This window comes from Alosa sapidissima, chromosome 7 (assembly GCF_018492685.1).
Source record: "Alosa sapidissima isolate fAloSap1 chromosome 7, fAloSap1.pri, whole genome shotgun sequence".
NCBI lineage: Eukaryota > Metazoa > Chordata > Actinopteri > Clupeiformes > Clupeidae > Alosa > Alosa sapidissima.
Window position 1 is genome coordinate 26,232,039 of NC_055963.1, and position 25,761 is coordinate 26,257,799.

At 44.8% G+C, this 25,761-nt stretch overlaps 1 protein-coding gene across 6 annotated transcripts in view; it reads left to right on the forward strand.

Annotated features, from left to right (window-relative positions):
* The window catches only part of nav1a (neuron navigator 1a), a 99,006-nt gene that overhangs the window by 51,234 nt on the left and 22,011 nt on the right, over positions 1-25,761 (forward strand). For 4 of the 6 annotated variants that reach the window (XM_042097703.1, XM_042097705.1, XM_042097707.1 and 1 more), the window contains 2 exons: positions 22,223-22,361; positions 25,412-25,736. In XM_042097703.1, coding sequence (XP_041953637.1) covers positions 22,223-22,361; positions 25,412-25,736 — 464 coding nt within the window. Of the gene's footprint in view, positions 1-13,772; positions 14,050-22,222; positions 22,362-25,411; positions 25,737-25,761 lie in introns of those variants that run through there. The other 2 variants (XM_042097708.1, XM_042097709.1) reach the window with 1 other exon arrangement.

Consider the following 25,761-nt stretch of genomic DNA (forward strand, 5'->3'; position numbering starts at 1 on the left):
AGAAATATGTTCCCTTCACCCCCTCTCTCCTCTTCTCCTTTCCTCTTGTCTCCTCCCTGAAGCCAAGGGTTTGACAACATCTCTCCTGGGTCATCATTTATTTCACACATCATGTTTTATACATAACCCCCTCCCCATCACTCCAGGCTTTGTCTTCACCCGCTCCACTCCAGTGCCTTTCTGCTCCTGTACATTAAGTGGGTGCTGCACCTAGACCTGTACCTTGTTTTCTGACTGAATAAACACCGCTGCTTTTTTTTCAGATGAGGAAAAAATAAATATTTGGGTTTATATTTGTAGGGAGTAGCTCTCAACTGGTCTTGCCATGTGTGGTGGTGAAGCAAAGGAAAAGTAGTGAGTGGAACAGAGTGTGGAAAATGTGGGTTTAGTACAGCAACCTTATCAGTGTGGTAGTGAAGTAGCATACACAAGAGTTTAGTATGTCATCCTGAACTTTAGTCTGAATTTGACGATAACTTGTACTGTGATATGAGTTGGAAGTCTTCAGTCATGAGCTAGCCATAGCTTTTCTTGTGTGTCATCTCCCTCCTCTATCAATTTTCACCACATTAATCTCACTCCCCAATTTCCCCTTCTCCGGAAGGGTCAGGGGGACTCTGTGTAGCTCAGGGGGGGAGTACGCAGCTCCACCCAGGCCAGATTTCCCTCTCTGTCTCATACACACAGACACACACACACACACACACACACACACACACACACACACACACACACACACACACACACACACGCACACACACACACACGCACACACACACACACATGCACACACACACACACAACCAAGGGAGCTGAGCTCAGCTCACGTCATGCCTGCACAGGAAACACCAGGGAGGGGTGGTGCGATCCTAGACTCCGTATGGGACCCCCGTATGGGGTCAGATGTTCAGAGGGGTGGTTTTCGGAGTGGGGGAGTCGTGGGGAAGGGGGTCGGTATTTAATGGGAGGTCCACATGTGTAGGTATTATGGTTGTGAGATGTGAGTCAGGACCTCAGGGCAGCCCAAACAGGAAGAGTATACCTTTGTGTGTGACTGGTACCCCAGTTTAAAGCAGTAAATTAAGTGATTAAGCCAGTGTTGTTGTCCCACTGAAAACTATTGAGTCACGTTAGACTTCCTGAGTACACATCAGGGTGAGTCATATAGCACCCCTCCCTCCCACCCAAGGTCAGAATTCAATAACATTTGTGAGTCACATGACACTACATATATGCTCACCGACTTGATTGACAACACAGACACACACACACACACACACACACACACAGAAACCGTTAACACAGACACACACACACGGAAACCGTTAACACAGACACGCACACACAGAAACTGTTCTGAGCCCTATTGCCATGTCCCTTGCCTTATTGTGCCCTGCTGTTTTGTATGGGCACACACACACACACACACACACACACACACACACATACACACACACACATTCACACACAAACACACACACACACACACACACACAAATGCGCACACACACACACACACACACACACACACACACACACACACACACACACACACACACACATACACATACATACCCTGCTGCAGTTCTTTGCCAGCTCTTAAGCAAAGTGTTTTCCCAAGCGCTGAGGCAGGCCCATGAGTTAGACTCTGCAATGAATCATCCACGTCTCACGTCTCTCAGGACGTCCAATCCATCACACACACCAGGCTGGACGGTGGAAACAGAGTGGCTTGCAGTATACACACACTATAGGCTAGATTATATTATGTGTGTGTGTGTATGTATTTATCAGTTTAGCAAAATGTTATTGACCACCGAAAAAGCTATAGAGTTCGTGCTTGTGTTTGCAAATGGAGTGCATTTCCCAGTCCTCCTGCAGTGCTTGTGGTGGTATTACATTATGTGGGCTTGCACGGCGAAATGTAATTGTCAAACAATAGGGATCAGCGCCCATGTGCTCGCTGTGCTGTTCTTGCTGCGCCCGCATGATGGGCGCCGCTGCCCTCTGAGTGGGGTCGCAGTTCCGTGTTTGTTGTGGCAGGCTTTTCCTGGGCTCCCGATTGGTCGCTCGCACTGCTCATTTTACGCCCTGGTGCTCGCAGACACTCCATTTACGGTAATGGGGGGGGGTCGTCTGTGGTGCAGCGGAGAGCCACGCCGTTGCCATGGAGACGCAGCAGCCGAGCTCCAGAGGCTCTCTATGTGTTAGTTTGCATGAGTAACATAAACAGTGTTGTGTCTCGTAGTCTGTTGCCAGTGAAGTGCATACACACACAGACACACTCAGGGGGGGGAAAAAAACACAGTGTTTTCTAGGATTAGTGGGTTAGATGAATGCAGATGAGCTTGCTTTTATTCACCACAGAAGTAGAGTCTGTTTGCACAGTCACTCATTCATGATTAGCTCTAAATAGATTGGACCCTCGCTCGATGTTGATATGTCATTATAATCAGTGTGACTCTGAATACACAACAGGCCCAAACGAGGGGTCTTTCACAACATGTGAGTTTTCTCTAACACCCAAGTGTCCCCTGTTGCTTATTTACTTGCTTACTCAGTTTATGACCTGACGTTTTCCTGTCACATCTGTGCCAGAACCTCCCTGTTATCATGACACTGACTGAACCCATGATGTCCACGTGCTGACCATATGTGTTTTTTTACACATACAGCGCTACGCCCAGAGCCCCTTGCATTACCTCAGTGCAGTTTTGCAAACACAACCAGATGACACAGCATCGCTTCCAATAATTCAGTCCAGTGTGTCTAATGTTTTTAATTTCACCTCCAAAACGCAGCTCACCCCCTTCTCCTGCAACCCCCCGTCTGGACTTCTCAGTGTCCCGCTGTGCTTGGTGTCACACTAAGTGAGACCAACACACATCCATTATTATTTTATAGGCCTCACAAAAGAGCAGGGAGGTAGGCTCGTGCCCAGCACACACATCCACTCATCCTTTTCCTCTGGGGGAAATACTGGACTAGAGTGTCAAGAGATGGATGGTCTTTGCTGGCTCTTGACACCCCCTGCTGGGAAATAAGTGTAATTGCCAAATTGCCTGGAAATGTTTTTTTTCTTAGTTGTGAAACGTTTTTTTCATTTTTCATGTCATATTTTAGTTTGGAATGTTTGTTATTTTCCTTTTTTGCATGTTTATAATATGAGTTTCTCATATTTCGTTTCAGGAATATGAAACGTGTCTACGTCAACTTTATGCTGTTATTATATCTTCATCATAGTTCACAGTCTCATTTGATTGCAGTCAAATTAGGTGAGCAGGCAGTGCGCGCAGGACTGGGAGGAGGGGTGGGGATCGCCTGAGAGGAATAACCCAGTGGAGTGACGTGATATTTGGAGAATTATATCAGAGGAGAGCCCCGGCGTGAAGTCGCCCCATCTGGATCTCATCCACACCCCCCCTGAGTCACAGGGCTGGACCACAGCGTGTCGTTAATATAAAACATTCGGCCCCCGAACCTGATATCCCTCAGTGACTACACCCAGCAGCCTGTGCCGATAGCCATGCTGACGTGAACCTGACTCATACCTCATGGTGGGGGAGTCTGTCAAATCAGTGGGACCTGTGTTGAGTACAGTTCAAATTCATATGAACAGGTGTTTGTGTGTGTGTGTGTGTGTGTGTGTGTGTGTGTGTGTGTGTGTGTGTGTGTGTGTGTGTGTGTGTGTGTGTGTTTGTGTGTGTATACTTAAATGAGTGACAGAGAAGCTAATCATTTGTGGGGGTGTATGAGTGTGTGTCTGAGAGACAAATGAGAATAAGAAAGTGAATGGTGTGTGTGTGTGTGTGTGTGTGTGTGTGTGTGTGTGTGTGTGTGTGTGTGTGTGTGTGTTTGTGTGTGTGTGTGTGATCTTTTTTTACTCCAGTGAAATACAGAGTATCCAATCACCCCCAAATCCATAATCATTTTAAGTGTTACTAGGAGATTAAGCTCAAAACAACCCAAAACTCCATTGGATTAAACCCCACTGGGCCCCTGAGGTCACAGCCCCTCAGGTATTGTCCACTGCCCACTCCACAGCCAGCAGGGAACCTCCTCCAGCACTGCGTGAACCTGCAACTGAGTTTGCATCTCCATTGAGCCGCAGGGGCCACATCCCCCAGGAGCCCCCGAGCACCTCCCTTGCCGCCCACTCCCGCTCATTATCTTCTTTTTTCCCATAGCATAGGAATGACCATAGTCTGGCCATAGTCTGGACGTGGCTTGTTCCCGTGGCACAAGAGAGCGAGAGCCAGCATGTCTGCCCACTGATGCTATGCAGAGCTGTGACTCAACGTTCCATGACCAAACAGGCCTGGTGGTGCCAGAGCCACAACCGTGCCTGCCCCCACCATGTTACCTCTCGATGTACTGCCTGCGACGGTAGATTGGTGGATGCCACGTGATATTGGCACTCCTGGGTCGGATGCTGTCTGGGAGAATGGTGCTCTTTGTTAAATGAAGAGTGATTTGATCTGTAATGGCATGGGCCAAGAGAGTCGTGCCTGGCGTGGACCCAGCTGGCAACTCCATCTCTCACCCCTGCACTACCCTCACCCCCGCAGAGATGCTCAGAGACGCAAGCAGTGGAAAGAGAGGTGGGGGAGCCCTCAGCTCAGGTTAGGGGTCCCCGAGGAGTTACTCAGCGATGAGTAGGCTAGATCCCTGAAAGCTATCAGCACCAGAATCACAACAGTGTTCTCCCCTGGTTTATTAACCCTTAAAGGAGTACCGTCACACCGGTGTGACGGGAATGTTGAGAAATGAACATTCTAAAGAATATCTGGGTTCATTGAATTCAACATAGAATTTTAGAACCTTCAATTGTTGCGGAACTTAGAATGTTCAAAAACCTACTCCTTTAAGGGTTAAGAAGATTAAGAACACACTGATGTTTCCATTGTATCATTGTAATAAGAATTTTAAGGACAATTTATTTCAGGTCTACTCGCTTTTTAAATTATCTCCTTTTTATTTATCATAACATATTTGTATTCAAGGCTAACAGTTCTGAATTTCCCCTTGGGGATCAATAAAGTATCTATCTATCTATCTGTGTTGTGGTATGTTGCCTGCTCGATTCCATTATTTAGATATCGATCCGTTTCATTGGTTTGCGGAGCCGGTGACCCACAGCACACAAATGTACAAAATGTTCTTTGGCTGGGACGCTGCAGCGTGCCGTGATGGCGCTGTTCTTTACCTGCTCCTTTTGTTGAGTCTTTGTTTCCCCGTCGCGTGTCCTCTCTGCTCGCCCATCACACCGTGAAATCGATTGCTTCTCCTGTCATTTCCATGACATTCTCAAGCGGAAGAAGAGGCATCACTCCTTTGTTTGCCTAAATCATGCCGAGTGTCGCTTCCAACAGGCGTTCAAGTCATGCTACTGATAATTTATTTATGACATAATGGACCATCGCTCATTGTCCCATAGGCTGTAATATGCTTTTAGAACTTTGTGTGTTATTTGTTATTTAAATATTTGCCTAGATATATGTAATATTCTGGCATTGTGATTATGACCTGATGATTCAGGAGGTCACTGCAATTTTGTTGTGGTGTCTCAATCCCCTGAGAAGCGTGCGTCCCTAATCAAATCCTTTAGTCTGTTTAATGTCTAGGTTGATAGGAAGATATTACAGTAATATGAAAATAGTGCTCTCACAATTCAATACTCCCTCTGCCTGTTCATAATCTAAGGGCCCTATCCTTTAAAAAGGCTGGCTGCTTCTCTTGGACAGTTTTGCGTTTTGGATTAGAGCGCTTTATCCCCATTCAAAATAATGATTAGGACTGGATCAAGTGTCTTATTGAGTCGAGTCCCTGGCAAACAGTTCTACTATAAATGACATGCCCTTTGATTTTGCTCTGTGTGATATGTAGCCTAAGGTCAGATATGAAGAATCCAGAGCAGCATATTTGCTGTGACTTTATAGACATCTACTCTTCATAGTATAATTTATTGCAGCTCTACAGATGGGCTTTTATGGTCGCTTTGTCATAGAGCTCAGTTGGACCTCGGTTTTAACACACACATTTTCCTTATGCTTTTTTTTTCCGTCGCACTTTCACCAGACTGCACCACCACAGACTGAGCTGCCAGCTTCGAGGCTTAGTTATTTTCTCTGAAATTTGCTATGCAGAATATGTTTTCGCAATCAATTGCTCCTAAACGCAGCCACGGTGAGCCAACTCAATGGTGCATCCCCCCATTCAAACAAACCAGCTCATAATGCAGCCTCTTTCTACCCACTGCGAAATACTTTCATGGAGGGACACAGCTGGCAGACTGCGGATCATTCAGCAATGTACACAAAAAGGGCAAAAATCCACTTATTCTCCACTGGCGAAGAATACGCTACAGTTATATTGGCCTGCTTCAGGGAGCCAATGAACACATTCCGTACGCAGACTTGGAAAATATACAGAGGACCCCAAAGGTGGTCAGTGGAATGTGCAGAGGTTGGGTTTTCAAATGGCCACTTCAGGTTAAGGTCAAGCCCACTGTCTGACACAGGCCTTATGTGGTACAGTGGCACTTCAGTCATTTGTCAGTGTGTGCAAGTATCAGATTTGTTACTGTAAAGCCAGGAATTTTCCTTTGAATGCGCTTGTAAAATTCCTACGACGCAGACAAAAGAAGACTTTTGAATTTGAAATGGCTTTTTTTTTCCTTAATTGTGTTCCATCATTCTCTGCCACTGGCAAGAGAGCAAGCGAGCGGTGACAATGGCTTTTTTTTTTCCGTTTTATTGTGTTCCATCATTCTCTGCCACTGGCAAGAGAGCAAGCGAGCGGTGACAAAGAATGCCCCAGAGGAGTCGACGTCCTGGTAAAGTAACGTTTCTGAGAGGTGGGATACATGACAATGAGACAGGAGCCTCATCTGTGCCGGGGCGCTGCAGTATCAGACGTGTCAAAATACAGGCCCCCGGGCAGAGTCACAGCCCTGACAGCAGACTCAGATAGTAATATCACTCAGCTATGGCTGCATCTTGATGTGGAATGCTCTTAAATAGTCCAACACACAGTGCGGGGTATACATGTTTGTGCACTGATAACCTGCCTGGCAAGGCTTGTCTGTGTTTTCATTTATAGCTTTCGGATTAGATTTGTGTGAGTGCCTTTGATGCAGGGGAGGTGAGCTTGTCAGGGGGGGAACCAGGGAGGCGCTGAAATTTACAGCCTTTCCCACGGGCCTGTGTGTGGGTGTGTGTGGGTGGGTGAGTGTGTATTAGAAGCTACAGGAGTCCTGGGTGGAAATAAGAACCAAGCCTGAAAAACAGCTGAGGGTCAACGTCATTTACTTCTTTTGAGGTCAGGTTGAAGATGACAACCCTCTATTGTTCGGTCATGCACCGACCTGCAGAGGGGCGTCCAGTGACTCAGACGGTGTCATTAGGGAGGAATGCCGTTCAACAGGAGGCCCCCAAACACACTGACGTATACACACTGTGTGGAGTGTTGTTTCAAATAGATTGCAGAGAGAGAGAGAGAGCGAGAGAGAGTGTGTGTGTTGAGTGTCCACTATCTGACTTTAGGTGCTCTCTTACAGGTTGAGCACTTGCAAACACTTGCAAATGCCTGTTTGCCTTTGCCGCAGGGTATGGGCTCATCTTGTTCTGTGCAAAGGACGATGCGAAGTCCCGCTGGAAAATAACATCCCTTGTGGAAAAAGCCACTGTCTGAAACTCGAACGTGTTATTATGCAGTCTAGTGCTGAAATCCCCATCTTCCCCACAGATTGCACTTAAAAGTCATTTCTCGCTCCCCACGGGCGACGGTGATGACATTTTGTGGCTATTTCATCACTCTGCTGCTTTAGTCATTAGCCTACGAGCAGGAGTATGGCTTCTCTCTGGTCATTCCTAAAATGGACCAACCCTCAAGATGCTATAGCAGGTAGTTCATGAGGGAACCCGTGACCTTCCTTTCGAGACAATGTAGACAAGTCAAAGGCACGTCTCGGACAAAAGCGGCCTCTTTTTTTCTCTCGTTTTGCAGTCTGGGAAAAAAATCTCAGTCTTTGTTCTGAGATAAAAAGGCAGCCAATTCAGAAATTCAGGACCCAGGCCCCTTCACCTCTTCATGAAGTGTATTCGCTTATGGGCAGCAAGCAGGGGTGGGCTTGTTTTGCGTCACAAGCTTTTATTACCTTGACCCACACATAGTGGGAATGCATCTCTTTTTCTGCTTGACTAGGCTTTATCTTGCCTTAATCCCTGCCAAAAATGGCCCACCGGGAAAAGAAAAAAAAAAAATAGAAAAAATGCTTATGTTTTTCGGAACTGTCCGGAGGTGGTTAATCCTTTCTCGGCTTACCAGAAGCGCCTGGAGAGGGAGAGGGAGGGAAAGTGCACGAGTTCACTAAACAGCGATTCTGCTAATCTCCAGTGTGTCTATGCTATGTGTGTCTGTTGTTAAGCTAGGCAAACCTTCAAGAAACCTTTTATTGATGACGATGACAAAGTGGGGATCAATATGGGACAGAATCCCCTTACTGCCAGACACCAGGTGGGCTCTGGACTAACAAGGTTAACTCATTTAAGTTTTGACCTCTGCAATCATAACAAACCCTTCTAGACAAAGACCCTCTTGCCTCTCGAGGAAGCGGGTCAAGTCTTTCAGGCTACCATCCATTTTCCTTTCACTTAAAAATGACCCGTACCTTTATCTTACATAATGTAAACTAAGGTCTCCACTTCAGCATATCTAAGATTGTTCTCTTTACCTCTTATCTTAACTCCTTATCAGATAAAATCAATAGGATCCTCCCAGACGTAATGCATGTGTTATGAAATCAAGCTGCTTTAGTTGCCCTAGTTGGCTGCCGAGTCTATGAAATAAACAAATGAACTCCATATACCTAGTTATCAGTACATTCCAGATTCCCAAGAGCTCCTTTGCTTTCTCTCTATAGTTCACACTGAGTACCCTTGAGTGGAGTCGTTGGAGGACCCCCTTGATTTATTTTTTCAATCTATTAGGCCAACCTCTCGTCTTAGTTCACCAGTAAGCTCGGGGGAATTTTCTTGACTCCATCAAATATGAAGAGGTCAGAGACAGGGTAACTGGCTACAGCTTGAGTTTGGGCCTTTCAATGCAATAATGGCTTCAAAGGATTAGCCAGGCCCATTCAAATATTTCCCCCTAAATCCAGTTGTCAGCCCGCAGTGTTTGGGTGGCCGCATGTGATCTCGTACACATGAGTAGGGAGTAGGTTGTTTTAAGGCTGTGGACTCTCTGTGGTCATATGTCCAGATGTTTATGGAGGAAATGTCTAGAAATTCTTAAATATTTCATAAGCTCCTTATCATTTTCTTTTGTCTTCAAAGAAGTCATAGAGGTGAATGTAAATATGGGAAGAGAGAGAGAAAGAGAGAGAGAAGGGTAAGAGAGAAAGAGAGAGAGAAGGGTAAGAGAGAAAGAGAGAGGGAGATGGAGGGAATAAGGAGAAGAAAGAGAAAGAGTATCGTGTAAGTGTGTGTTTGTGTGTGTGTGTGTGTTTGTGTGTTTGTGTGTTTGTGTGTGTGTGTGTGTGTGTGTGTGTGTGTGTGTGTGTGTGTGTGTGTGTGTGAGGAAGGGAGATGAGATAGCCACACAGTGTGTGTGTGTGTGTGTGTGTGTGTGTGTGTGAGGAAAAAAACAGAAGAGATAGCCACAGTTACTGAGGTAAAGTTAGAACGCTGGGAAGGAAGGCATATAGACGGACGGAGAGAGAAGGGAAAAGCGAGGGACGGAGGGAGAGCGAAACCGAGTAGCAGAAATGGAAATGGACAGACAGCTGGCTGCGCTGGCAATCAGACAGACTGAGAAAGAGAGTGGAATAGAGGGTGAAGGAGACGTGGTTGGGGGGGGGGGAAGCAAACACAGCTCTGGAGGTAGAGATGGAGAGAGACAGCTGAATAGAAAAGCAAACAAACAGCCCAAGAGTGAGATAGTGGAGCAGAGACGGAGTGGGAGAGTCAGGTTGAGGCTGGGCTTCCCCAAACAATAAGGTGTACTTAGTGATGAAATGTGTCTGAAGATGAGGAAAGTGGCAGCCGTGCCCCGCTGGGCTTTTTTTTTGTTGACCGCTGCGAGTCAGTCACGCAGCTTGTCCAGCCACCTGTTTGTGTTGGTCAGTGACATGCCAACCCTCGCTCGCTTCCTGATTTCCAACAACTCTCAGTGCACACATCAAAAAATAGGAGGTCAGGTCTATCTCCTCAAGCACTCACTCAAACCCCAGCTCGTTCAGAGTTGGTTTTAGGGAATATGGATTTGTATGGGACCATGTCTAGTTCCGGGGAAAATTGTACTAGTGTGGCTGTTTTTTTTCCCTTTTGCTTGTGGGTTATTTTCTGTCATTTTACTGTGGAAAGATTGTGTGTTTCAGGAAAAAAATAGAACGGCTGACATACTTGTTAAATGTGTGCTGAGTACGTTTACAGTCCGGTGGTGGAACATTTTCAGCTGTCTTGCTTCTGAATGTCTGTGCCTCTTTTGAAGTTGTATTGTTTCCCTCTCTTTGGAAAATGGCTTGAGAGAGTTTCATTTCAGTGGATCAAGTGGATCTGGCTATTTCATTGGGCCGGTTAAGTGTTTAGCGAAGATGGCCTCATTTTTGTTTGCTTTAATGTCATTTCATCGTACCAAAAGTGAACAATTTACATAATGGAGTTTTATTTTTTAATGATGCCTGCTAATATTTCAGTTTTCAGAAAGTCCCTGGATCTAACAACAACATTGTTTATCCCATTATAGGCCTCAGCATTGCTTGAATTTCTTCAGCTCCTCCTTTGCCTTGTCTTGTCTTGTCCTGAGGGACATCACAGTTGTACAGAACAATGCCAGCACTCACCTCCAAGTGTAAAGAAATAAGCCTTGACTGAATGCATTCCACACAATATCAGATATATGCAGTTTTGAAGGAAATTGTGGTCTAGCCACTATTATGCTGCCAAAAATATCCTGAAAAGACCCAATGTCCGTAGAGGAAAGCTAACAAACCCGGGGACAGATATACCTTTACCAAAAATAGTTTTGTGACATTCCGTACATCCTTTGCTCTACATTAAACTATTTGCCAAAGTAAACAAATATAATCTAACACTGAATTTCTTTGAAGCTTACTAAAGTTCAGTTTTTGGTAAAACGAAAATAACTTTAACGTGGTCAGTAAATGTGCCACTTGTCTTATCTCTTTGTTTGTTGTGCTAATCAGTCATGATAGGAAACTGATGATACAGAGACCCAAACCCACTTGCACAACCTACTTGCTATATAAGTCAGTGACCAGCTTTAAAAAAAAAAAAAAAAAAAGACCACAGTATAAAACGCTACAGTTCAGGCTATGTAAACTTATTTGATATGAACGCAACAGATAGGAAAACATAAAGCTGTACAAACCCTCAAAAACTAAAGTGGCCTAAACGTGTGATGGATTTGCTTGCTTGTTAGGCTAAACGTAAGATCACTGGCATATGATTGAGAGAAACTATCTACTCAGGCAGAGCTGGCTGCCCCGTCTGTCTGAACTCAACCTTGGCTGCATCTTAGCTGTTATGGTTCAAAATGAAATTGTCCAAGGAAAGCATTCTGAAACCAAATAGATGGTGGCCGTGATAACATTCTCAAAAGCAAGTCTATTTGACTAAAGAGGCAGGTTCTGGTAAAAGTTCACTTTGAAGGATTGAGGGACCATCTCAAGTGATGAAAGCCTTTTCATATGAAGATAACAACATTTCCTCGCATGTGGATAAAGAGGGAGATGTCCACGGGGGGCGTGTGGGCTAAGCAAAGCGCCCCAGGTTTAAGTCAACAACAGAAAAGACTTGTCTGAGGTATGTCTCGGACTGACATGTTTTTACAGTAGTCAAAGTGTGGAAAATACTGGAAAGGCCTCCAGTGTATATTTCTGGTCTACGTGGTTTTACAATGGGATACATTGTGTGCCGCACAGGGTATGGCAGAGGGAAAGGCTTAGTTTGTTCCTTGAAATGATATGTGAGGAAAGGTGTGTGTGTGTGTGTGTGTGTGTGTGTGTGTGTGTGTGTGTGGTGTGTCTTGGTTTTTGTATGTGTGTGTGTGTGTGTGTGTGTGTGTGTTTGTGTGTGTGTGTCTTGGTTTGTGTGTCTTGGTGTGTGTCAGTATGTGTGTGTGTCTTGGAGTGCGTCTGTGTCTATGCGTGTGAAGGTATCTAAACTCACACTGAGTCACACATGGGATCAATCAGTACCACACCAGAGCGGAGGACTGTTGAAGGGAGTCCCCCTCAGCTAGCCTAGCCTGCATCACGGCTGGTTGAGCAGGGAACGGATGGGACAGAGCCTGTGGAGCAGGCCGGTGTTTGGGGTGTGTCTAGGCTGGGGGTTCTAAGCCTGTGTTGCCAGGGGGGATATATCCCTGAAAGGTTGAGAGAGAGCGAGAAAGAGAAAGAGAGGAGTATCCATGGCCTGCACACTAGATAACATGGATGAGAGTTCCCAGATCTCTTCCTGGCCTCCCCGTCCCTGCTTTCATCTTCGCCGTGGTGACAGGTTCCCAGGGTAATCAAAGGCTCCTGGTTGGACTAAGCCATTATGCCGAGCAAGGGGCCATGACAATCGCTACAGTTGCTAATTACGTTAAATGCGGCAGCGGTTTGTTACTCCCTCTGGTTAAAACTAAATCCAGGGGAGGACAGGGGGATTGTTCTGCTCTCATGGTCATCAATGTCAGAGGTCAATCTTGAGTGACATCCAACTATTGTCTAGCACAAGAACAGGACCACTTAGTTAAAGTACATTTGGCAAAGAGAGAAATTCATTGTTTCTATGAAGATTGAGGTGAAGTTGCTACAACATAGCTTACACCACTCTTTCCTCGTGCAGACTGCCTGTCCTGTTGATTGAGGTTTGTGAGTGGAAATGTTTTGACAGTAACGCCTTGCTAACCCACAGGGGTGCATGGCACTTAACACACAGAGACAAGCAAAGTCACTTGGGAAAGCAAGTGAAGTCATTGATTATGCGCAGAGTCACTTTTTCCCAGCCTTCCCTTTGTTCTGGAGTTTCTCTCTCCCTTTCTTCAATAGTACCAGGCAACCAGGGTGGCACGGGCATGGGCAATGCACACCTGCAGCCCTTGTGCTCAGCGCACCAATCAGTCATGCTGCTCACACACCACACACCTGGCCGGGGACAGCATGGCACCACCGCCTCCCAGAGCTGGGTGGTGCAAGGGAGGGTTTCTGAGGGATGAAGTCCTTCTTTGTTGCCATTTCCACAGTCTTCTGTTTGTGGGGAGGGATATTCATGATCTCTTCTCACCCGTTCCAATAGCCTTAACTTTCTGAAGCTGCGTGGTCAATAGCACGCTATTGATTTGTCAGATAAAGGCTAGTATTCAGTCGGTGTTGGCGAGCCCCATAAGAGAGAATGTGCTCCATTTAGGCTCCCTGTTCTTAATGATATTTGACCCATACCACGCTAGTGTTACAGTATTCTAACCGCGTCTTGATGAAATTTCTTTGGCAAATCACACAGCAGATGCTCGCTTGTGGGCTTGGCACAATAGTAGCACGTGTTGAAACAAAAAAGGAGGGACAGTATTTGTCTTATTTATTCATAATGTCACTTGAAGTGAAACTAAAGTGATATTTTGTTATTAGAAAGCTGATGTCTGAATCCGTATGGTTGCGTGAAAGGCATCGGTGTACATTTTTAGCGTTACAGCTGGTTGCGATCAGGCTGGAGGAAAAGAGGGTGGGTGGAATAAGGGGGTGTTGGCTTACCGTCCCTCCTCTCTCTCTCCCCGCTCTCTCTCTCTCTGTCCCTCACACACGCGCTCCCCAAATGTGGGTCGGAAGATTTGCGCTGCGGATTCTCACTGAATCCTAACAAGCAGAATCTGAAAATCAAGCAGCGCGCTTTTCGGCTATAGGAAACGGGGGATTTTAAGGACTGTAGCAGGCTATGTCCAACGCGAACAAAGCAGAGGGATAACGATGAGTGGGCGAGTTCTCAATGGAAAAGTGCTGCAGTTCCCGTCTCAGAGGGGAAGGACAATGCATTATCTTTCAAGGTAAGGGAGGCATTAAAGGTTATTTATTTATCCCCATCATGTGGGTACATGAATGGAGCTTGCACTCCACGTGTGAACAAAGCAAAGCAAATTGTCAGTCGGGGAAAAGAAAGCCGGTAGCCTTTAATAAAGTAGTCTGTGACTGTGTCTGCAGCATTGGACCAGTGGTTAGTAGCCAGTATTAAACCGCAAGGTGTGCGAGGGGGGAATTTCATTGATAAGCATTTTACTAGAAATGCTTAGTAGGGTATGGTGCAAATAAACTCTGCTGAATCTTTATCTCATATAGGAGCATTGGGCAGTTTAATAGCGGAAAACGCATATTTAACAGCTATGGACAAATGTACATGTTGATTGAGTTCTACTGTAGAATATAGGTTAATGAGTCAATGAATGTAGGAAAGCCGAATAGAGAAACTATTTTTGCTTCATATGTACCACATTTCGTCTTTGCCTCGCACAGCTAATTTAATAATCTGACACATTAAGAAATCATTAACTAAATGGTAGGCTATATTTTAGGACCTTTACAGTACCTTTGTATCTGATAGGCTATTGGATCTAGTATTTAGAATATTCCTGCAATCGTCTCCGGAAATGGTTTACATTTTCAGAGGATGGTCAGTCACTGTCTGACAGTGCAGTCAAAGACGATGAATGTGAAAGGGGTGTGTAGTGGGGGTGCATTGCAGTAGGCTAGGGTTAGCGGATTTCTCACATTGTCGTGGAAGTATTTCTATTGTTTTGTGATGGAGATGGCTTTGACAAGTGTTTGTTTGTTGACCATTAGGCACAGGTTGTGATGCAAATGAGAGACTGATTAAGCTCGAGACGGTGTTCTTTACAATGACCTATTTTAGCGGGCGCAATTGTGCCAATGCACCCGGTGCTCCAATTGAACGTGACTGAAGTGATCTCCGCTAAATGCAGTCTCAAGGGTGGCTCACTTAAGTCACATGAATCATAATGGACATCAGAGCGACATGTTCTTCTATCCATTCATTTTTAGAATACATACATCGATATAATAAACTAAGCGACTTAATGCAAGCGCAAATCAGATTGCATAATTTGCGCAATAGGTTATAATTATGTTATACATCAGGTAATCCTGTAATATTCGGACCTCTTCGAGACGGCAGACGGACGGCCCCCTCCTCATCTCCATTAGACAGCATTGATTTTGACCTTGGAGCTCTATGTTGTTTTTGCTTTTTCTGGGTGGCTGACCCCACCATCGACCCTTTATGTAAACCCATTAAAACAAAGACAGCTGATCAAGCCATTAGCTTTAGTCAAGGCACAGATGCTTCCCAAGTTCTGACAGAGGGCGGCACGGCAGCCATGTGTCTGTTATCAATAATCTCAAGAGTGTTGCTCTTTTGCTAGCTGATCAACCTGTTTTGACGCATTCATGTTGAGAAGTGACATATTGCGACACACCGCTGATTATGGAATGTCTGGTACACGATGAAACATGTCTGTTCCTTAACTTTACTCTATTATCAGGAAACACTTTTAAATGAATTCGCAGTTGTTTTCGCGAGGTTAAACCGATGGCTTTGTTCGAAGGAGGAAGTTTGAGGCTAGGGAGCTGGCTCGCTTGACCATAACTTGCTTGTTTGACATGACATGACGCTGCATACCCGGATAATGTCAGTTAGAAACCTGATCCTGTTTTGGAGTCTGTTTGGAGTCTGTTGCTGATTTGTTTATAGCCTAACCGTTTTATGGCTGAGAGGTGGTGTGCTACAGGGGAATCAAGAAGGCCAGTGCAGACAATAGAAGGTCAGTGACCTTTATTATGAGAGGAACAGGACTGGACAATGCATTTTCACTTGAAGGGGTTGTCCCCCTAATGCTTATTTTGTAGTATACACTTGCACACAAAAAAGAAAGTTTTGATGTCAACAGGTGTGAAGTTGAGGTGAGGTGAACTGTTTATGCAGAGGGTTCTTTTGCTTTTATTATGTTCTTGATCGTTTTGTATTATTTCAACACATTTGAGAAATTTTGCTTTATAGGAGTTCAGCACACTGCTCCTCACCTGTTGTTTTGGGTCACATGAAGAAACTGACAATAGCCTATCACAAGCTGTGATCTGTTTTTAAAGATGTTAAATGTTGTGCCATTGTGTGCTTGGTGAATTAGTAAAGTTCTAACTGAAACACTAGCAGTCAGTGTCCTGATGTGCCATTCTCATTATAATTAGCTGGTATCCTGTGTTGTGTATTGACCTCATGCACATCATTGTCCTCTCTTTTGTGAAGAAGAAAAAAAAAGTCCTCACAACACATACCAGCATGTGTTGTTGTGTTGGCTAAAACTTGTCCTGTTTTTCTTGCTAAGGAGCTCTGTTAAATTTTAGTTCCAGCAAATGAATGATGTCTCTCAATTGGGTCCTCATGTTTCGTGTCTTGGAGTTAGCCAGCACACAAAGCCAGTCATGTTTCTCCCACCTGCAGAACTTTTCATTTCCAAAAAGTGGACTTTATTCTCATTCAGTGTGCTATTCATTTCAGAGGTCATCCCAGACGACTAGATGGACAGTGAATATTCTGCTATTATAACTATCCTTTTACATTACATTTGCCTCATTCTGTTAGATCGCCTTAATGATATGGACCTGAGTTTAATAGTTTTGGCTTCCTTAAGGTGGTGCATGATTTACTGTACATGTTTCATATCGCAGTGGGACTTTATGTACTATGTATTGCAATTACCTGTTGTGGAAATGAACGTTAAACACCATTTAATAGCTCCTTTGACATAACCTTTTCACACTGTTGTGGAATTCCACTTGAATTATAGCGCAGTCATTGTTACAGGGGGATATGGTGTGTGATCCAAACAGCTGGGACTGGAGAAGGGGGCCTTGGTGGTAGTGAGAGCCCACAGCTGCTTCAAGTTATTTTACTGAGGGGAGGAGCAGCACGCTCCATTCAAAAGTGTTCCCTGTCCTTCCCCTGTGCTGTTTGAAACAAAACATCTCTCAGCGTTGCCAATCGAAACGTGAGCATGGCTCTTACATCAACTGTCGATGCTGGAATAGAGCCATGGTAAACACAAAACCCATATAACAATGTCATAGTGTGTGGTTTAGTAGTTGGAGAGTTACCCTTCCTGTTGTTATGATTCGATGGTGGTCATAGTTGTGTGTGTGTGTGGGGGGGGGGGGGGGGGGGGGGGGTTGTCATTGTACCAACCCAGCTATTGTTTGTATCCATTGTTTTGTCTTTGACCACACCTGAGGTTTAAATTTAGAGAGTGTCCCTCTTCCAAATGCTCTCTAATTTACAGTAGGCCACACAGGATAACAGGCATTTGACTGTCCTAATATTAACACACATTGTCAGTTGATGGGTTGGTCGCTTTCAAATTCTCCCTTTTTATGTTAGTGAATCTCTAGAGATAACTAAGTCACTGTTGGGATAGCTAAGACACTATAATGTGCATACACCTTTTGGATATAGTTTTAATCATTGCTTTTCTGTGTGTCGTGACTTCTCAGTGCCGTGTGGACGGTTTCTGTGTTGTTGCTCAATATCAGCTCTAGCATCTGGCTGTATAGGTCAGCAACTTTCCACCAGTGTCTACAAATGGACCCTGTGAGAAATGAGGTCTTGTTTCTGCTTGATTGAGAGTGGCCATCAGGGACATGGGAGCAGGACGGCCAGGGTCCTCACATGAACATAAACTCACATCACCCTTGTCCACACGGACTAATATTAAGCTGCCAGTGGTTATTATTTATTACGCAAGCTTAGTTGGATATCATTAAAGAAAAACAAAACATATCCTGGCCACATCAGGATACAATTTTGCTAATTTGAATACACTATTACTGTGTCAGACTGCATAAGGGTGTATTACTCTTATGGTGAAATCAAAGACATCCAAAGGAGCTTGTTTTTGTGATGTCAGAACATTGCCAGTGGTAGACCAGATCAATATGCTGTAGTGCTTAGCTATGAGAATCCATCCATGTCTGATTTGCAGTGGTGTGGACCTTTGTTGAAGAATAATCCTTTGGACAGTTGGAATTATCTGTAATTATGCTGCAATTACTTAAACCAAACATTTAGTCTTAATCTCTGTTAATCTACAATGGGCAAGCTGTGGTGGGACTTTGGTGTGAGGGCTTTTATCGATTCATCCACTGCCATAATGGAGGAACTGATTGTACTTGAGTGTCTAAGATGGACCTCATTTTGTACTGAAATGAAAGAATAATAGTATGTCGTATAAAATTTGTAATTGTGGTATTCGACACAATCAACATCATACTGTTAATCAGATAGTCCAGCACCTATCATATGTAGATACATATGAATTCCATGGTTTCACACATTAAATTGTCATTGAAATGACAGTGCCAATGCTGGCTGCATAGTCCAAGGTCCCCCATATTCTATGTTCTGTCAGGGCAATCTGTTCTCTAAGGCTTAACCGGTTAGGTGGTCTTACAACACATATTGGGGACCATCTGTGCTAGTACCTCAGACACCATACAGTATTACATTCAACACTGACCATAAATCCTTGTGATGGAAAACAAATGATAAATAGAACACCATGACTGATAAGACAAACGCATAGCACAAGGACACACGCTGGGTCACTCTGGTCTGACAGATACAGTGAACTTGCCTCTCTATGACAGAAGGTAGGGAAGGGATCAGAAAATAGAGAATGCCAAAGGCTATGACTGGTCCTTACTTGCATTTGACCGCTATCATTTCCATTGTGTGAATTTTTGCTGTGGTTCTTATGCCATTGTATTTTATTAGTGTTTGAGTATGCTTTGACCTGAGACAGAAATAATTTGGCAAAGAAAATATCAAACCTGGAAAATATCAAACTCAAGCACATTAAAAAGATAGCTATTTATCATGTATAGTATTTCACTATATTCTAAAGGAACGACAACGGGGCGTGGGCTTATTTGAACATAGTGCTTTATCTGTTTGAGCTGAGAAGTATCCTCACTTCCTCTGGCCTGCGATCTAACAGACGTTCAGTTGGACTCGTACCGAGTTGGCCTTGCCAGGCTTAGAGGTATGTCTCCAAGGTTTGAGAGCCAAGAATTGAGGGGGAAATATATTTTGGCTTGTCCTCCATACAAAGTGGAGGTCATAAAATATATTAAAACATTATTTACCCTAACAGGAAAAAAAAAATTACCTCAACGAGAAAGTGGTCTAGCTGAATTGAAATGATTTTAGATAGTACCTAGACATGCTTGACAGATCCTTTTCTGTCATTATTCTACCGTGTCCAATATTTTTTTGTCCTCTATTATGAGTTAGACACTGTTATCATCCTCAATGTAGTTTTTTTTTCTCCCTTTGTAGTCTGAGCTCCCTTCTCAAATGTTAAATTTGTTGATTTGTTGTCAGATGGAAACAGTAGTCAGTTAATCAGTATACCAATTACCCTTACAAAAGCTAGATATGGCTTTAATTCACTCTCACTTCATAAAGTAGGCATCTGATAGTTTACTCAGGCACATTGAGTTCTCTTGAAGTGGCTTCGACTTCCAAGCTACATACCTTACGCCTGTATCCTCTGACTCAGATGGGTTCAAAAGGGAAAAGCGTTTGTGGGTTTTGTTCCCTGCTGATAGGCGTTAAGCCTACTGTAATTGCTGCTGCTTCTGAAATGATTTGTTGCACTTGGGAGCCACCCTCCGTAATGGGCGGACAGAACCGAGGCTATTTCAGAAAGAGGCTTTAAACTTTATACATTGAGCACTGCCTTATAGTAATAGGAAGACGGGGAAAATGGAGGCTGAGGACGAGCAGTTAGATCAGTGTATGCATTCTCCTCCAGCTGCTAAAGCAAATGAAAAGCTATCTAGTGTCTACTTATTTTTTACTAACTTACTTACTTATGGTGATATGGTGAACTGCCAACTCTAATCTGATTTGAATACTCGCTCAACTCTTTAAAGCCTTTTCAGATTTTCAGACATCTGTCTGTTGGAGAAATGCATAAGGAGAACCATTAGGCATATGGCAGTGATAGCGGATTAAGTTTAGCTTGTTATGAGTGTGGCTCTTTAAAGGCTTTAACATTGACAATAGTTTCAGCATAACACAGGCCTAGTAAGTAGTATTGTTTATTATTTATTGATATTGCTCCCATCTGAAAGTCATTGTAATACAGTCGATCACATGAAACCAATCTGTGTTGGTCATTTCAACTTCAGTATGAGTGGTTGGAGGATAATTAGTCTAATCGGCCTCCTCATCGGTTTCGTCTGTGTGAAATAAATATTAGCTGTGCCCCACATAGCAGATGGATGCCCCTGGACTTCTGTGCAGCCGTGCACAGAGTCAATCTGGCTTAAATCCTGCTGCCATTTACGTAAAAGCTATCAATGGGTTTCTTTTGAAAGTACTGCATCACCAATAGGTCAGTTTCCATTTCTAACATTCTGGCCTGGGATCAAAGACATATCTTCCTCCCTGTCTCTGTCTCTCTGCATGTCTGTCTGTGTGTGTGTCTGAGGGAGCATTAATGTGAATTACTGTGCAGGTTTTGTTTAAGATTCATACTGTGGGAAGGGTGGAGGAGATCAGGAATATTTTATTTCCAGAGATGAGGTAATGGTCCCAGTTCTGCTGAGGTAGCTCAGGTAGCTCCTCGTTTTCCAAAGTCGGAAGTGCGACCTTTGTATTTTCTCATGACCCTAAGTGAGCTTCTTAGTCAGAGTGTAATAAACTACCCTGCAATTAGCCAAGAGGCAGGCAGTCTTGGCTGAGACACTCAGATTACTGGTAACCTAAAATAGCGTAGCGTAACTAGACAGTTATTACGATGGTGCTGCAGTGGTGTGTTTTTTTTAATGATCTCTTCTGTAGCAGCATTTAATTCAAGTGGTGTTAATATTCCCCTGCAATGCTAACTGTGCAGGGATCATTAAAGAGGAAGGGTGGAGGTGGACCTAGCAGGGTGTAACTCAAACCCTAATAATTATCCCCCCACCCCCACCCCTCTCCCCTCCTCTTAGTTCACTTGTCTGTCATTCAGGGATGCCCTGAGCAGTTAGATTATGTAGGCCTACTTACCACAGCTTTTAGACAACCTGTTAATGACACCCCATATTATTGTTATTTGGTGTCCTCTGGTTATGTGCATCTTCCTTTAATCATGTAACGGTTACCTTATCTGCAGGGTTTAAAACACTTATTAATGCAAAGTGATAGCATTAGTTGCTACAAGTAGTTTTTTCCTCAATCCTTTTCCATTTTAATTGGAATGTTCTAGAATGTCTTTCGGAGTGCAATTGTGCCCTTTGACCTCTGTAGTTTTCAAGGTGCCCTTCACCATTTTGCCCTCACCCATCTCATCTCTAGTTCCCCTTTGGCTATTGCGTGACCCACTCGACCACCCATCTGGAAGATTTTCACCTCCCCCTTCCTTGCATGGCCTCACTGTATCCCCCAGAGATCTATCCACCCAAAGAGCATCTCATGTGGCTTTGGAGATTACTGATATCCTTGTTTTTGCGGAAAGAGGGAGCGTTTCAGACACCTCAGACCTTTTTTTTTTATTGCGTTGCTCATTGGGATTTAGTTTCTTGTCCTGGGAATAGATTCAGAGACAAACCGAGATAAGCATTGTGCAATATCATTCACATGTTTCCCCATCTTAAAGGTTCGCTGTTCAAAAAGCCTTCAGCCCACTGACACACAATAGAGGCTTGCATACCTTCACATCTTAACCATTTTTTCCAGCTCAAAGTGTTGCATCATCCATGGTTCAGTCATTGTGACTTAATAACGCTAATTTGCCAGACGGATGGTGTTGGGTGGAAAGAGATTTCATTAGTGGTTATTTTTAGAGATATCTCTGGAGTGCAGAAATGTGTCTGTCTAGTGACGGAGTACTTCTCCTGGCAAGCAGCTCAGAGCCATTAATCAGTGTCATCCAGGCTCCTAGACCCCCGAAATGTCCAACAGCAGATGAGATAGTTGCATGCAGTTGGGTCATAGGGGAATTCAACACAGCATGTTATTCATCCTGGTTTTGGATTAAAGTAGATCTGTGTCTACACAAGGAACTAGAACAGCAGTTTTGTTTAGAAATAATGTCTGATCATCTCATGGTTTCTCTCTCTCTCTCTCTCTCTCTCTCTCTCTCTCTCTCTCTTTCTCTCTCTCTGTAGTTGGGATGAGAGCAGCTCCATCAGCAGTGGCTTGAGTGACGGCTCAGACAACCTCAGCTCGGAGGAGTTCAACGCCGGTTCCTCACTCAACTCGCTGCCCACCACGCCAATTGGCTCCCGCCGAAACTCCGCTATCGTGGTGAGTCATTTTTGGTCTCGCTTTCCACCCAAAACGCACATTACTTTACTGAAACGCTTGTTGTGGTTTTTGCGGCATCGACGACACAGCTGCAGAGTGTTATATCAAAGGAGTCATATTCGAGATTGATGATTTTTTTTCAGAGTCAGCCAGACACATGTGAGTGAGTGTCTCTGTGTGTGTGTGTGTGCTGTATGCAGTGTGCTCAGACATTTAACACGCGATCAATGACTCCCAGACCAAACATGGCACAAGACTGCAAATAGGATGAGTGAGGAACAGACAACTCTCTGTGTGAACTAAGCCTGTTTAGACTGATGCGATCGATAGTCATCTGAGATCTACTCCATGCAGTGCTACATGGACTGCAGTGTGCGGTTGCCAAAGACCTTGCCACAAAGTGTGGAACACACACACACACACAGTACAGACAGACACAGACAAATCCACACTTAGTCTTCCACTCTCTCGGTCCCTATTCCACATACATAAGTAGAGTAAAATAAACACATGTATAAACAAATGTATGTCCTAGGTAAGGTAAGGTAAGGTAAGGTAAGTTTATTATGCACCGAGTGCAACCCAAAGTGCTACTGTACTCATGTTTTACCTCACATACTTAAACTTACACTTTTTTTCATCCCCTAGTTCTCTCTTTCTCTCTTTCTCTCTCTCTCTCTCTCTCTCTCTCTGTCATGCACACACACACACACACACATACACACACACACACATACACACACACACACACACACACACACACACACACACACACACACAGACACCATTTCGAAAGGGGTGGCTGTGTTCCATTAGTCAGTGATGAGAGCCAGACTGAGCTGCCGTTCCCCTGCTGCCCCTGGTGTGTGATTCACCCCGCGTTGCCGCCGCCGTTGCTGCCGTGATGTGGCCTTGCTCTTAAGTCATCCCAGTGGTGTACTGCAATACAGCCGCCTGATGTACGATCGTGTGCTCTTTCTCACGGCCACCCAGAGAGCTGATACTCGTAACACACTCTGAGATACGACTCTCTTATTCACTCTCCATTTCAGCAGATTTGTTAGCATGGCTGTAAGCTGTACAGCATTGCCAAAGCACAAAAAGTTGCAATACATTATTAAACATTTAAATAATGGGATACGAATAGGGGCAGTACTAAGTCATGCTCATACTCTACTAGCAAGGTGCTCATCAGACTCCACCTGGCACACACACACACACGCGCACACACACACACACACACACACACACACACACACACACACACACAAAATCATCATCATTGTTCCTAATCAACACAGCTCTTCTCTTTCTCTCTCTCTCTCTCTCTCTCTCTCTCTCTCTCTCTCTCTCAGCAGTTGAGCACACAGGAACTCAGCACTGTGTGTGCTGAAGGAAGGAAGGGTTCGGTTTAGAATGCCTCCCACTGAAGTAGTGTACAGAATAAGCAGTCTCACACCCACATGTGAATAGGCCCACATATCCAATGTAGGTCACAGTCGACTGTGTTTTAGATGGTGGAGGCGGAGTGCGAAGGCTGTTGTCAGTGGCCTGCTTTTCCCGCTCAGTCCTGTGAGCCAGTGCCAGTCCTGCAGGAAGTAGGTGGTGTGGCGCTGCCATGGCAACGGCGGCACATGCGTGGAGATGCTAGGAGTGGCGCGCCGTTTCCTCGGGCCGTGCTGAAGGTCACTCCTAGAAAGTGGCGCCATCTGTACCCATCTGACTGTCCAGTCGGGGAGGCCTCGGGTCAGCTCAAACAAAAGGGAGATTTTTACAACCTCTGCCTCTGACCAGGAATGTAGCAAATTAGAGTTTAAATTCATCCTGTTTCATAGAGGAACACCCAAAAGCAAATATTTCTCTATGGAGCCTCATTTTTAATGGCCTTATTCTCGTCAGAACACTGTAGACATTATATGTGTCCTAATAGAAGTTGTTCTTTCACCAACAAATAATCCCGGTAATGTTCTGTACTTACAGTGATATCTGAGGACACTGTAAGGATAGTGTACCGCCGTGAGGTCTTCTGAGTCCATCCACTGAATCATCATCTTGCCACTGCTAATTTTCCCCTGTATGGCCAGAGCGTGACATTTCCCCCGGTTTCAGTGCAGTAACTGATCCTTGTTCTTCTGAGGAGGAGAAAAACACGAGATCTGACTGCATTGTAAACACTTGTGGTTGATCACAGACACTTGCGGAAAAAGCACAGCCCCCTTCTGCTGTGATGCAGAGCAGGCATCAGAACAAAGGCACGTCTTCTGCGGTGTCATAATTTCTCCGACTCGTGACATGAGGGGTGTGCTAGGGGCCAGCTCCCTTCCCCGCACATCCAGCGGAATGCGACCACAGGTTGTCTAAAGAGCATAAATGGAGATCCTCTTGCCGAATGAAGTGAAACTTCCATGTTTGGTGGTGTTCAGTTTTGGGTATTTGTCACGTTGGGCACATCCAATCCATGGACCTGTGGGTTAAGCTAATATTGTGTTTTATAAGGATTGGGTTTTAACAGTAGGGTAGGTGAGTTATTATTTTTTAATGTAATATTCAGTCAAACTGAAGTAGTTATTTAACCACAACCATGTCTTCTATGAAATTCATCTCAACAGTGTTGCTGAGTTTAGTATAATGTTTAAAGTCTAAAGTATCAAGTCATACTGCAGATATAAATGTTGTGTCCAAATGTGTGCTACAAATGCATTTATAACACATTTTGGTCCGATATTTAAATGCTTGTGCTTTGTGAAAACGGAACAATAGGTCCTTATGATTGCTCACTGCAATTGCACACACTTTGCAATGCACAATGCGATTTTAATTGGCTCTGGACTGGGACAGTGTTTTACCCTCTAATATCACCTCTGTATGGTTGCATTGCTCTCCGCTTTAGGCAGGTCATTCATCACTGATGTTCCTATTGTAATGTCACCCTTTCCTTTGTGAGACTCACCTTCCCCTCTCTCTCTCTCTCTCTCTCTCTCTCTCTCTCTCTCTCTCTCTCTCTCTCTCTCTCTCTCTCTCTCCCCACGCACCCCTCCCCTCCTGGTCAGCTGCGCACGGATGCGGAGAAGCGCTCCCTGGTGGAGAGCGGCCTGACGTGGTACAGCGAGGAGGCCAAGGCTCTGCGGCGGAGCGAGGGCGGCTACGACACCGGCAGCCTTAAGACGGAGACGTCCAGCAAGTGGAAGAAGAGCAGCCGCATGCTGGACGATGGCGGCGGGGGCGGAGGCACAGGGGTCACGGGGGTCAAGGGCGAGCTGAGGAAGCCGCAGACGCTCAGCCAGCATGGCGGCGGTCTGAAGAAGGGCCGCAACCCTCCCGTCGGGGTCACCTCGCCCATCACACACGCCTCCCAGAGCATGCTCAAAGTGGCAGGTGAGCGAGATAGACCTGAGACACA